We start from the raw sequence: 14,619 nt of genomic DNA on the forward strand, positions 1-14,619 counted from the left end.
AGTTTATTTTCTTTTTAGTAAGTCTTTTCTTTTTAAAATTCTGAAGTAGCTACTGGACTCCTGTGCTTTTGAGGTCAGTAGCTCTTCCTCCTTGTTTTCACAATTTAAAAAAAGGCATATGATCAGTGACTTCACTCTGGAGTCTGCTCTCTCAGTAATAACATGGGGCAGCACGGTGACACTGGGACAGCACAATGGCACTGGGGCAGCACGGTGGCACTGGGGCAACTCAGTGGTACAGCGATTAGCACTGCTGCCTCACAGCGCCTGGGACCCAGGTTCGGTTCCCGGCTTGGGTCACCGCCTCTGGGGAGTCTGCAAATTCTCCCTGTGTCTGCGTGGGGTTCCTCCGGGTGCTCCAGTTTTCTCCCACAGTCCGAGAGACGTGCTGGTTTGGTGCATTGGCCGTGCTAAATTCTCCCTCGGTGTATCCAAACAGGCGCAGGAGTGTGACGACTGGGGGATCTTCACAGTAGCTTCATTGCAGTGTTAATGTAAGCTGACTCATGACACTAACAAATAAACTTAAAACTTAAATGTATCTGTTGTGGTTGTAACACCTTCCTCATCTGCTTGGTCCATTCTAACCAACAGTGCCATTGGTGAAAATTATAGCCATTGGAGTTACCATAAGCAGATATTGATAACCTCAGCCAATTATTGATGCTGAATAAATCTTGGCTCTTGCACTAAGGAGCTGCAGTTCAGCCAAACCTTCTGCCTGTAAAGCGAAAGTTGACTTGCGCTACATTATATTTCCTCCTTTATTTCAGCTGCTGATGGGGATTGCCCAAGGGGACAGCAAGATATTTCTCAGGATCCTGCTCATTCCATGGGTGTAACGAGAGCAAAATATTTAAGAAGAGGTGAGGAACATGCTTCGGCATATCACAGAATCTGAATCTGAAACCGGCTCAGCGATGTGCGGGTTAGGTTGGATGGGCCATGCTACCTCGCCGCTTAGCATCAGGGCCAATAACAGGGTAAATACGTAAGAACTAGGAGCAGGAGTAGGCCATCTGGCCCCTCGGGCCTGCTCCGCCATTCAATAAGGTCATGGCTGATCTTTTCAGCTCCACTTATCCGCCCGCTCACCGTAATCTTTAATTCCTTTACTGTCCAAAAATCTATCTTTCTTTCCCTTAGAAACATTCAATGAGGTAGCCTCAACTGCTTCACTGGGCAGGGAATCCCACAGATTCATAACCCTTTGGATGAAGAAGTTTTGATTTGATTTCATTTATTATTGCCACATATATTAATATAAAGTGAAAAGTACTGTTTCTTGCGTGCTACACAGACAAAGCATACTGTTCATAGAGAAGGAAAGGAGGGAATGCAGAATGTAGTGTTCCAGTCATAGCTAAGGTGTAGAGAAAGATCAACTTAATGCGAGGTAGGTCTATTCAAAAGTCTGACAGCAGCAGGGAAGAAGCTGTTCTTGAGTCGGTTGGTACATGACCTCAGATTTTTGTATCTTTTTCCCAATGGAAGAAGGTGGAAGAGAGAATGTCCGGGGTGCCTGCGGTCCTTAATTATGCTGGCTCCTTTCCAAGACAGTGGGAAGTGTAGACAGAGTCAATGGATGGGAGGCTGGTTTGAGTGATGGATTGGGCTACATTCACAACGTTTTGTAGTTCCTTGCGATCTTGGGCACAGCAGGAGCCATGTAGCTTCCTAAATACTTTTTAAAAAAACAAAATCATTCCTGCCTCTACTACTACCTCTGGCAGTTTGTTCCAGACACTCACCACCCTCTGTGTGAGAAAACTCACCAGCCTGTGTGTGAAATTGCCCCTCCGGACCCTTTTGTATCTCTCCTCTTAAACCTATGCCCTCTAGTTTTAGACTCCCTTGCCATTGGGAAAAGATGTTGACTATCTAGCTGATCTATGCCCCTCATTATTATATAGACCTCTATCAGATCACCCCTAAGTCTCCTATGCTCCAGGGAAATAAGTCTCAATTTCCTTTGTGTCCACGTGTTAAAAGATCGTACCTGACCTTGCAATAGGTTTTGACCTGGGTCCCCATGGCAACCAGGTCACATGGTCTTGTCACTGGGCAAAGGTCAGTACAATTTCATACCATCCGCCCATTCCGAAACATTGGCCAAAATTCTCCTGACCTGCCTGCCGGCCACTTTGTACTAACTCCTGAACTTCGGTGTGTATGTTATTTCAGGACTTTTGTTAGGGATAAATTAGGTAATAAGGCTGGACCTAGATTACTGGAAACAAAAAACAAATGCTACGAGATCAGTGCATGTTAGAGCAGCTAATCGATGGTTCTGATCTGCTGTTGTTTCGGAGGGAATCTCTCCACGTCACCTTTGGAAATTTCAATTTCAATCTTTGGAAATTTCAATTTATTGGAAATTTCAATTTCAATCTTTGGAAATTTCAATTTATTGGAAATTTCAATTTCAATCTTTGGAAATTTCAGTCCAGGTTTGGCGGATTGGCCGTGCTAAATTGCCCATTAACCGTGGGAAATGTGTGGGATTATGGAGATGGGGAGAGGGCTTAGATAAGGTACTGTCTGAGTACAGTTGATGCAGGCTCGATGGGCTGAGTGGCCTCTTCTGCAACGGAGGATTCTGTGATTGTTAAATTTAAAGGGTGTGCGTTAGTTATCCAATAATTGTATGTGGGCGATGTGTATTAATGAGGGTTTCACTTGCGCAGATGTTAAGAGATACAGAGATTTTGAAACAATGCATGGAGGAGGTGTACGCCTTTGATGTGTGTCCTCATTAATAAATGTGAGACTGAGCAAAGGTTGGCGGCAGTATCGTTTGTCACCAGCCGGTTTAACAGAATGTAACAACATAATGGCAAAGAAAGAAGTGTGTTGGTAATGCGGTAACTCATTGTTTTAGATGAAGAGATCTGGCCTCCTTTCTCAGAACATTCCCCCGAGACACCAACAACCTACCCTTCAGGCACCAACCACCTGAAGGAGCTGAAAAATCACGTGGCACAGATTGGATCAGACGCTTACTCCAAACCAGGTCTGTAAAACTCAAGATACATTTTCGAACATGCTTTCTTCCGGTTAACATAGAACATAGAACACTACAGCACAAACAGGCCCTTCGGCCCACAAGTTGCGCCGATCACGTCTATACCTACCAAGCCATAGAACTATCTGTAACTTCCAATGCCATTAAATCCCATATACTCACCCAGAAGTCTTTTAAAAGACCCCAGCGAGTTCGCCTCTACCACCACCGACGGCAGCCGATTCCACTCACTCACCACCCACTGAGTGAAGAACTTTCCCCTAACATCTCCTCTGTACCTGCTCCCCAGCACCTTAAACCTGTGTCCTCTCGTAGCGACCATTTCAGCCCTGGGAAATAGCCTCCGAGAATCCACCCTATCTATTCCTCTCAACATTTTATAAACCTCTATCAGGTCACCTCTCAACCTTCGTCTCTCCAGGGAGAAGAGACCCAGCTCCCTCAACCTATCTTCATAAGGCATGCCTCCCAATCCAGGCAACATCCTTGTAAATCTCCTCTGCACCCTCTCAATAGCTTCCACATCCTTCCTGTAGTGAGGCGAATTATAGATTTATATAAAAATATATGTAATTATATTTAATATAATTAATATATTTAATATTTGGTAGAATTCAGGAGGGATATAAATCTAATATAATAACATATATTTTAGATTTATATCCCTTCTGAATTCTACCAAATAAAACCCATTGTTGCTGTTTGTTTGCCTCTTATGAGATCTTGGGCAGACTTTTCCTGTCTGGCCCACCACGGGAATCGTAGTAGACAGGATATGGATCGTGCGAAAGTCCCAGGAAATTAACCTGGGACGGGAATTTCCAGCCTTGGGGCGAGTGTGGCCGGAAAATCCCGCTCTTTGAATTTTGGGTTGAGAATCGACATTCTGGCTATTTAAATCTGGCAGATTTAAAACTCAGTGGTTACTGGGAACTTAATACTTAACTCTTTGACCAAGCTTTTGACCTCCCCGTCCTAATATCTCCTTACACAGCTTGGTGATAGTTTTTCATAGAATCCCTACGGTACAGAAGGAGGCCATTTGGCCCATCGAGTCTGTACCGATCACAATCCCGTCCAGGCCTTATCCCTGTAACCCCACATATTCACCCTGCTAATCCCCCTGACATTAAGGGGCAATTTAGCATGGCCAATGCACCTAACCCGCACACCTTTGGAGTATGGGAGGAAACCGGAGCACCCAGAGGAAACCCACCCAGGCACGGGGAGAATGTGCGAAGTCCACACAGACAGTGACCCACGCCGGGAATCGAACCCGGGTCCCTGGCACTGTGAGGCGGCAGGGCTAACCACTGTGCCATGATAACTCATCTACAAAGTCCTTTGGGATGTTTTTAATACATAAAACATGCTATATAAGTGCAAGTTATTATCGATTACCTGGATAGTTTAGTGCAGTGGTAGAATTTTGGTAGAAATCAGGGGTGGGGTTCTCCAAAAAAAGTTCTAAGTGTCAAATTTGAGTAAAAACTGGAGTAAATTGCACTCGTTTTTTCAGTGAGATTTTCAAAATGAATCTCCCACACTCTGAGTGCTGCTTAGAGCCCTAAGTGTGAATTTCATTAAAAATCCAGAGGTGGGCCTATTCCTGTTGGAGAGGCCAGCAACATAGCGCTGAGTGGGCCACTGCGCATGTGCTGATCCATCAGCACCGAGATCGGTGCATGTGCAGTCGCCCCACGCTGTCGGCCTCCTGGCTGCTGGCCAGTTTGATCGCTGGCCAGCCCCACGACCCCCGCACATCACTGGCCACGCAACCCACCCCCCCACGTCCCGATTGCTGGTTCCCCAGTCAAGCCCAGGCCAGCCTCAGTCTTGGGCCCGCTATTGAGATGATTTAACCATCATTTAAATAATTTATTCAGCTCCGCGCCGATTTCTGGCGCCGGAAATCCGGCGGCTGGACTTGCACCCGCGCCGTGGCGCCCAGGGGGAAGCCTGCTACACCTCCTCCGCTTGAGTCTCCCGGCCCACTGCGCTGCCTTACCACCATCTAGATTTTTGGAATCCACATATACGCAGCGTAACGTGGAAACCCGCGCTCCCCGATTCTCTCCAGATTTTCCGCTCCGTGTCACCGTTCTCCCTGATGGTGAACACGGACTGAAAATCACCCCCCCCCAAAAAAGGTTTTTGATTTGAAGGGCAGTTCAGGGAAATCAGGAGGTGCGCCTCAGAATTGTTTTCTAGTTATAGAGTCATAGAGATTTACAGCATGGAGACAGGCCATTCGGCCCAACTTGTCCATGCCACCCTTTATTCTTCTTAAACCCCCTATGCCAATCCCAATTTCCTGCATTTGGCCCATATCCCTCTATACCCATCACACCCATGTAATTATCTAAATCCTTTTTAAAAGCAAAATTATACCCGCCTCTACCACTACCTCTGGCAGCTTGTTCCAGACACTCACCACCCTCTGTGTGAAAAAGATTGCCCCTCTGGACACTTCTGTCTCTCTCCCCTCTCACCCTAACCCAATGCCCTCTAGTTTTAGACTCCCCGACCTCCGGGGAAAGATGTTGACTATTATAGAGGGGTGCGGTGTGACATGTGAAAGGTTGGGAACCATTGCTCGAGTGGAGCGTTGCCTTTTTTGTTTGAACAACAACAACTTCGAAGGGAGAGGGGTGTCGCCAGTCCGGGCTTGTAATCAGCACAAAGTAAGTTCCTGAATTTAAGTGGACTGCGCTGTCCCGATGTGAACTTCCCCGTTGACTCAGAGGCGGCACTGGGATGCGAGGCCGCCCGGCTTGGCTCGCGTCTACCATCTAGTGGCCTGTGTCGGAACAGCGTCGGCTCAGACAGCACCGCAAATTCCCTCTGCCAGGGAAATAATGAGGCACTTTGGGGGTTTCGGGGGAGGAAGAAATGTGAAAAATAAACTACCGTGTGAGAAAAGTTCCATTCGGGAAAAGGTTGTCATTCCTGCGTTTCGTTTCAGCCAGCAGCAGCGACTCGATGGTGAACGGCCCACCGATTGTCAGTCCTGGAGCTGTTCAGGTTTTTCCACCGTACACACTTCCACAACCAGTGGTCAACGTTTCTGTCGATGGGACGGTTCAGACTGGAGCCTCCACCTGCATTTTAGGTCTGTCTCGACATCCCAAGCTTCTCTCGCTTCCTCTTGATTTTGATTTGCTCTATATTAGTGTCACATCTTTAAAGCTAAAGACTATTTATCAGTCACAAGTAAAGCTGACATTAACACTGCAATGAAGTTACTGTGAAGATCCCCTAGTCGCCACACTCCGGCGCCTGTTCGGGTAACCACTGAGGGAGGATTTAGCACGGCCAATGCACCTGAACCAGCACGTCTTTCGGACTGTGGGAGGAAACTGGGGGAAACCCACGCACGCACGGGGAGAATGTGCAATCTCCACACAGACAGTGACCCAAGCTGGGAATCGAACCCAGGTCCCTGGCACCGTGAGGCAGCAGTGCTAACCACTGTGCCACCCCACTGCACTTCACTGCTTTGGAAATACAGTGAAAAGTATTGTTTCTTGCACGCTATACAGACAAAGCATACCGTACACAGAGTACGAAGGGGAGATGGAAAGGAGAGGGTGCAGAATGTGGTGTTACAGTCATAGCTAGGGTGTAGGGAAAGATCAACTTAATGCGAGGTTGGTCCATTCAAACAACTAAAACAAAAGACTCACATTTTTGTCGCAACTTTCACGGCCTCAGGTGTCCCGGATATGGTGTACATCCAGCGTAGTACAAAGTTTCTAGTGTTAATGGAAAAGGTTGCTGCAGGGAAGCTGAGCTCATAAACCAGAACTGATCAACTCCAGATAATCTGAACGTTGCTTGAATAATTACTACCAGCCATAGCAACAGGGAAAATGTCCCCGCCCCTCGTAAATTTGCTCCAGAGCTGACTTTTAGCTCTTCATTCGAAAGACAGCGCCTCTTAGAGTACAGCGCTCTCTCAGTTCTGCGCTGCACCGTCAACATAGATCTGCACAATCTGCAAAGTGGCAGATTGCACCCTGGGTTGTTTACTTGAAAAGAAAATCTGTTTTGTTTTCCAGTGGTAAACAAGACCTTAGGAGCTCTTGAGATCGCCTCACTGCTGCCGTCCTCACCAGTGTGCTCCCCATGTGAGTGTCTTTCTGTCTTTATTGAACACCCTAAACAGAGAGATGGAGGAGAGATGTGAATGTGTCCCACCAACACCGCCCAGCTCAGCCTTATCAGCTCATCTGATTCAAGCAATGCCCGTGTTAATTCACAAACACAGTGGGCAGGATTTTCCATTCCCCCTTCCCCACCTCCCCCCCCCACCCCCCATGTTTCTTGGGTTCATTTTCAAGAGATGATTTTAAAGTTTAAAGTTTATTTATTAGTCACAAGTAAGGCTGGCATTAATACTGCAGTGAAGTTACTGTGAAAATCCCCTAGCTGCCACACTCCAGCGCCTGTTTGGGTACACTGAGGGAGAGAACCTCTGCCCCCCCCACCCCAGGCAGAGGTGGCCTGCCATTAGCCGGTGACAGGACGTTCCGATCTTGCTGTTGTCTACGGGGTTTTACGAGCTCCGCACCCTCTGACACCGGGGAACGGAAGATCTCGCCACTGGAAAATTTCAGCCGAATTGCCAGAAAAGCTCAGCGGGTCTGGCAGCATCTGTGGGGGGAGAATCGGAGTTCACGTTTCAAGTTGAATATGACTCTTTTCCAGAACTTCAAAGTGGACATATTAGACCATAAAACATAGGAGCAGAAGTAGGCCATTCTGCCCATCAGGTCCACTCCATCATTCAATGAGATCATAACTGATCTGATGGATTTTTTATTCATTTGTGGGTCATGGGGGTCACTGGCTGGCCAGCATTTATTGCCCATCCCCAGTTGCCCTTGAGAAGGTGGTGGTGAGCTGCCTTCTTGAATCGCTGTGAGAATTGCCATTAGGAGGGAATTCCAGGATATTGACCCATTGAATGTGACGGAGTGGCGATATATTTCCAAGTCAGGATGGTGAGTGGCTTGGAGGGGACCTTGCAGGTGGTGGTGTTCCCATATACCTGCTGCCCTTGTCCTTCTAGATGGAAGTGGTTATGGATTTGGAAGGTGCTGTCGAAGGATCTTTGGTGAATTGCTGGAGTGCATCTTGTAGATAGTACACACGGCTGCTACTGAGCATCGGTGGTGGAGGGGTTGAATGTTTGTAGATGTGGTGCCAATCAAATGGACTGCTTTGTCTTGGCTGGTGTCAAGCTTCTTGAGTGTGGTTGGAGCTGCGCCCATCCAGGCAAGTGGAGTATATTCCATCACATTCCTGAACTTGTGCCTTGTAGATGGTGGATAGGCTTCTGATAGTGTGATAATGTTCAATGTGGCTTTCCCGCCATGTCCCCAATTTTGTGTCATCCGCAAACTTGGCATCAGTACATTTCCCTTGTCCAAGACATGAATATATGGGATGGCGAGGAGAGAATGATTGGTTAGGATTGTGTTCAGTGGAATTTAGAAGAACAAGGGGGGTCTCATCAACGCCTATAAAATTCTAACAGGACTAGATGCAGGAAGGATGTTCCTGATGGTGGGGATGTCCAGAACCAGAGGTTGAGGATGTTGATCCTGAAAGAATTCTCCCAGTGTAGACAATAAAAATATAACAAAACTTACTCCAACGTATAAATCAAAGGAAAGGTTTAAGAAAGAAACTGCATCACTCCAAACTTGTGGCCTCACCCTGGGCCATTCCAAATTTCCCACAATTCCCAACGTCAGCTGATCATCACATCATCCTGTCATTGGTTCCGTGGTTTACTGGGTCAGCTGATCCTTGGCACCACTGGTCACATTGCAACAGATCCAATGTTGGCACCGGTTACATTCTAACAGAAGATACAAGAGCGTTTAGGGCAGAGATAAGGAGAAATTTCTTCACCCAAAGAGTGGTCAGCCTGTGGAATTTGCTACCACAGAAAGTAGGCCAAGACTTTGTATGTTTTCAAGAAACAGTTAGACACAGCAATTGAGGTGAAAGGGATCAAAGGATATGGGAGGAGGCAGGATCAGGCTATTGAGTTCGATGATCAACCATGATCAAAGGGCTGAATGGCCTCCTCCTGCTCCCATTTTCTCTGTGGTTTCCTCCCACCCTCCAAAGATGTGTGGGTTAGGTTGATTGGCCATGCTAAATTGACCCTAAATATGCGGGGTTATGGAGATAGGGCCTGGGTGGGATAGTTGTCAGTGCAGAGTCAATGGGCCGAATGGCCTCCGTCTGCAACATAGGGTTCCAATGAATTGTCCATATAACGACCGGGGATACTGATGTTTTAAACCAAAGGGAGCACTTTAATGGCCCTTGAATGTGGAGGGGAGTTGGCGATGACTGTGGGGAGGTTTCCCTGAAGCAAGCGGCATTGTGGGAGGATGGGAGCTGGGAGCAATGCTGGAGCCCCAGCACTGACCCCTGTGACACTCCTCCAGGTACCACCCCGAAGATACCCCCTTGTCCCAGTCTCTCTTCTATCAGAATCCTCTGCCCACACTAATTTACTACCCCCAATACTGTGGAATCTTAACCGGTAAGTTTCGCAAGCCTATAACTTTGGGCGTAAGCAGGGAAAGTGGTGAATTTGATTGTGATCTGAGCCAGAAGGCTTGTTGAATCATTCTTTCAAATGGTAATGTATCTGACGATTTAAAATGACAACAGAAGGATTTGCATTTAAATTGCGCTGTTATTTACCAGAAAACCCAAAGCACTTTATAACCAATGAAGTGGCTTCATATGGAATCACTGTTGTAATATCAATATATATATAATACATATGTACATATATATAGGGTGGCACAGTGGTTAGCACTGCTGCCTCACAATGCCAGGGACCCAGGTTCGATTCCGGCCTCAGGTCACTCACCGGATGAAGGAGCAGTGCTCCGAAAGCTCGTGATTCCCAATAAACCTGTTGGACAGTTAACCTGGTGTTGTGAAACCACTTACTGAAGGATTAACAATAAAGTAAATGATCCTTTTATCTGCCCTCTTATCTCCTGGAACTTTGTCTTTCAGCTTATTCATCGGAGGAAGTTTCTCCCCAGAGTGTTTCGTGGAACACTTTGCCGTTTAGTTGGTGCATGGACGCTCCTGTCAGTCCTGCGGACAGTCCAACTACCCCAGGCTCAGCCAGTCCTCAGTCCAGCGATGGGCAGAGATCGCCAGAGTCCGTGATCCACACTCAGCCCATGGATAGCCCGGCTGTTACAACCTCTGAAGACAGCCAAGGTTCATGTACGTCATCCAAGTGTTTAATTTGCTACTCGTCGAGTCAGTGTTTGATTGATGTTTCAAAAGTTGAGAAGATTTAGCTGTCGGTAGGTTGGACAGTACAGTGCAATCCAGTCCTTGGGGAGTGCAGGGTTGCAGATTTGAACCCCTCTGATTAGCTGAGCTGCCAGATTTAGCCGCACTTGGTAACAACAGGAAGTCACGGGGTGGGTTGCAACGTGGGCGAGGTAAACTCAGCTATTCGCATCTCTTAAATATCCTGCAGGCTCGGTGGCACAGTGGTTAGCGCTGCTGCCTCACAGCGTCAGAGACTTGGGTTCAACTCCCATCTTGGGTCACTGTCTGTGCGGAGTCTGTATGTTGTCTGCGTGGGTTTCCTCCGGGTGCTCTGGTTTCTTCTCACACTCCAAAGATGTGCAGATTAGGTTGATTGGCCATGCTAAATTGACCCGAAATATGTGGGATTATGGGGATAGGGCCTGGTTGGGATTGTTGTCAGTGCAGGCTCAATGGGCAGAATGGCCTCCTTCTGCAATTTAGGGTTCCGATGAATTGTCCACATAACAACCGGGGATATTGATATTTTAAACCAAAGGGAGCACTTTAATGGTCCTTGACTGAATGTGGAGGGGAGTTGGCGGTGACTGTGGGGAGGTTTCCCTGAAGCAAGCGGCATTGTGGGAGGATGGGAGGTGGGAGCAATGCTGGAGTGAGGGGAAGGATCTCCAACTGTTCTAACGATCACTTTCCACGTTAGGTCCCGGGACAGAGTCGTCTGGTGAGGAATCAGCGGAACCATTGAGTCCAGCAATCAAGATGTGCACTAAAACAAGTAAATATTTAATTTCTCAAACTCTGCATACAGCTCACTGTTGTCTTTGGCACTCAATCCCAATTCCCTAGTGGTGCGCCATGTCTGGCCCCTTAGCTCGTTAACCCTGGAACAGGTCACCAGTCTGTTTCTAGGCGTCTGTAGCTTGAGGGGAGGCACTCCGCATCAAACGTGGCTGACCAGGAGTCTCCCCCTCTCTTACCGCCAGCCATTGGTGTGTTTGGAAGGATTTTGCAGGTTGGCGCTCAACCTGTTTGGCCGGGTTATGAATGCACCTCCCTTGGACGTCAAGTCCTGGGGTAGGATTCGAACCCGGAGCTTCTGGCTCAGAGGCAGGGACACCAACCCACTGCGCCTCTACAAGCAGAGAACAGAGTGGAGGGTCAACAGCTTAGTAGATAAGGGCCAGGAATATCTGCCTCCCCACCCCCCCACTCCCCGTGAATGGCATGCTCCGCATTTTGTGGAGGCGCCCCGCCATTGGCTGGTCCCACCTCTGCCAATACGCTTGTCCCCTCCACTGCTGGGGATTTCCCACTGTTGTGTGGGAGGTGGGGGGGGCGCAGAGCAATGTTGAAAGGACCAGAATGGCATTGCTGAGGTCACACCTGGAGTATTATGTGCAGTTTTGATATCCTTATTTGAGGAAGGATGTCCTTATTATAGAGGGAGTCCAGCAAAGATTTACCAGGCTGAGCCCTGGGGTGGTAGGTCTGTCATATGAGGAGAGACTAAGTCGGTTTGGATTATATTCACTGGAGTTTAGAAGAGTGAGAGGGGGATCTCATAGAAACTTATAAAATTCTAACAGGATTAGACAGGAAAGATTCAGAAAGAGTGTTCCCGATGGTTGGGGGAGTCCAGAACTAGGGGTCTTGGCTGGAGGATAAGGGGTAAATTGAGGTGAGGAGAAATTTCTTCACCCAGAGGGTGGTGAATGTGTGGAATTCACGCCCACAGAGAGTAGTTGAGGCTGAAACGCTGTGTATTTCAGGAAGAAATTAGATATAGCTCATGGGGCTAAAGGGTTATAGGAGGAAGGCGGGAACATGATATTGAATTCGATGATCAGCTACGATCAAGATGAATGGTGGAGCAAGCTCGATGGGCCGAATGGCTTATTCCTGCTTCTAGTTTGTACATTTTATATTTATCCCGCAAGTGGGAATGGCTGGAAAATTTCAGCCATACTTCTCACTTGCTTTGATTGGAAATGCAGCATAAAATAAATCTGCTCTCAAACGACCTTCCGGTTGATCATTGGGAAAGAGCATGAAGTGAGGCTGTATTTATGGTGACGGAGTGATAGGAATTACTCACGTTTTTGTATCGACAGAGAGTGTGGAAGCTTGTACAGAAACTGTGAAAGAATACTTGAAGGACATGAGCCAACACTCTTACATTTGCCACGAGCATGACGAAATGCTCCTCGAGGACATCTACGTGGACCTCACAATGATCGAGGGCCAAGCAGAAAACAAGTCGGCCAAAAACGCTACCAAGTGCCTGGATAAAGAGTGCAGGATCTATGACATTGCGGAACGAGAAAGGCTTGCTGTAAACGCCGGCAACCTCTTTGACATCCCAGGGAAGCGGCAGAGAGAAACCAAAATAGTTGCGCTGCTGGGGAGAGCCGGGATTGGCAAAAGTGCCTTCGTCCAAAAGGTCTGCCACGACTGGGTGAACGGGCGCTTCCGGCAGTTTGAGTTTGTGTTCTGGTTCAAGTGCAGGACGTTCAACTTTGCCAGGGAGTACACATTGAAGGATTTACTTTTCCAGCCCTTCCTCCCTTCGTTGAAGAACACCGAGGAGGTCTTTCAGTACCTCTGCCACAACGCGCACAAGGTGCTGCTGGTCCTGGATGACTTTGAAGACTTGCAGGACCACGACGGACTCTTGCAGCCCGCTGCTAGTGGCTCACCGGCGGGGCCTCACACCGTCAGGCAGCTTCTTGCTGGCCTCCTGCAGAAGAAGCTACTCAAGGGGTGCACCATGCTGGTCACTGCCAGGCCCAAAGAAACTTTCAACCAGTACCTTGGCAGGGCGGACAAGATCGTGGAAGTTCTGGGCTTCAGCCCTGGCCGCGTCCAGGAGTTCCTGCGCCGGTACTTCGAAGACTCCTCCTTAGCCGCCGAGGTGTGGGCCGACCTCCAGCAGCGTCCGTACCTCTCCAGCTTCTGCTACGTCCCTTTGCTGTGCAGGTTCATCTGCTTTGCCCTCAAAGCCGCTCGCCGAGCCGGAGGCGGGCGGCCGGCGGTGCCGCCCACCCTCACTCACTTGTTCCTGGAGCTCTTTCAAATCCTGCTCCACCGCGAGCATCCTTGCCTGCGCTCGCAAGACGTCGCCTCCCTGCACAAGCAGAGCATCCTGGAGGTGAGCAAGCGAGCCTTTGCCGGCATCCAGCGCCACCAGAGCGCGTACGTCGACTCCGGCCCCGCGGACGTGTCGGACTTTGCCCTGAAGCATGGCCTCCTGAGACCTTTCTTAACGAGAGGCGAGGGAAAGGAGTGCGGGAAAACCTTCTCCCACTCCTCCCTGCAGAACTTCCTGGGGGGGATGTACTTACTGTTCTCCGAAGACGTCAAGTGCAAAGGCTTGACCAAAATGATCTCCCTGGAGCACAAGAAGCGTAAGTCTCAGGAGGACTGGCTGGACGTTGTCCGTCGGTTTCTGGTGGGTCTGGCCTTTCAGGAAGGGAGTCCGTTTTTCGGCTGCTTCTCTCATCACTCCAGGGTGAACGTTAAAAGCAAGAAGCAGAAGAGCCTGCAGAAGTACTTGACGGAGCTGGACGTCAGCACGCTCAGCGCCAGTAAGCTGCTGGAGCTCTGTCACTGCGTGTACGAAGCACAGAGTACGGAGCTGACCACACGGGTAGCCGCGAAACTCAGCAAGAGGTTGTCCTTCAGAGGCACTCGGCTGACCCCGCCCGATATCTTCGTGTTGCTACACATGATGCAGCGGTCGCCGAACAACTTCTCCGTGGACCTGAGGGACACGAGCATCGACTTGCAAGGGGTCGAGCGCTTTGTGGAGTCGGAAAAGGTGACCTCGTTCAGGTACGTGCACAGATCGACCGTCTGTAAAGTGAGTGCAGCACCCTGCTCGGACTTTTCGCTTTGCGTCCATCAATAATGTGGTGGCACGGTGCTCAGCGCCAGGGATCCGGGTTCAAATCCGGCCTCAGGTGACTGTCCATATGGAGTTTGCACATTCTCCGCGCGGGTTTCCTCCGGGTGCTCTGGTTTCCTCTCATGCTCCAAAGGCGTGCTGGTTAGGTGGATTAGCCATGCTAAATTGCCCCTTCGTGTCAGTAGGATTAGCAGGGTAAATGTATGGGGATAGGATTCTGCTCGATGGGTTTAATGGCCTCCTTCTACACTGCAGGGATTCTGTGAATAAGCGAAATCTGCTGAACTTTTGCCAGTTTTTGATTTTATCCTCCTCAGTCTATTCGCCAATCTCTTTTTCCTCTTTACTTTTGAAATCATGT

The 14,619-nt window shown here is 48.7% G+C and overlaps 1 protein-coding gene across 1 annotated transcript in view; it reads left to right on the plus strand.

Annotated features, from left to right (window-relative positions):
- The window catches only part of ciita (class II, major histocompatibility complex, transactivator), a 78,808-nt gene that overhangs the window by 39,091 nt on the left and 25,098 nt on the right, over positions 1-14,619 (plus strand). The window contains exons 7-13 of the mRNA XM_080206190.1: positions 774-866; positions 2,882-3,013; positions 5,991-6,137; positions 7,087-7,155; positions 10,082-10,300; positions 11,055-11,129; positions 12,466-14,185. Coding sequence (XP_080062316.1) covers positions 774-866; positions 2,882-3,013; positions 5,991-6,137; positions 7,087-7,155; positions 10,082-10,300; positions 11,055-11,129; positions 12,466-14,185 — 2,455 coding nt within the window. The remainder of the gene's footprint in view (positions 1-773; positions 867-2,881; positions 3,014-5,990; positions 6,138-7,086; positions 7,156-10,081; positions 10,301-11,054; positions 11,130-12,465; positions 14,186-14,619) is intronic.

This window comes from Carcharhinus amblyrhynchos, chromosome 18 (assembly GCF_965287045.1).
Source record: "Carcharhinus amblyrhynchos chromosome 18, sCarAmb.v2.hapA, whole genome shotgun sequence".
NCBI classification, from domain to species: Eukaryota; Metazoa; Chordata; class Chondrichthyes; order Carcharhiniformes; family Carcharhinidae; genus Carcharhinus; species Carcharhinus amblyrhynchos.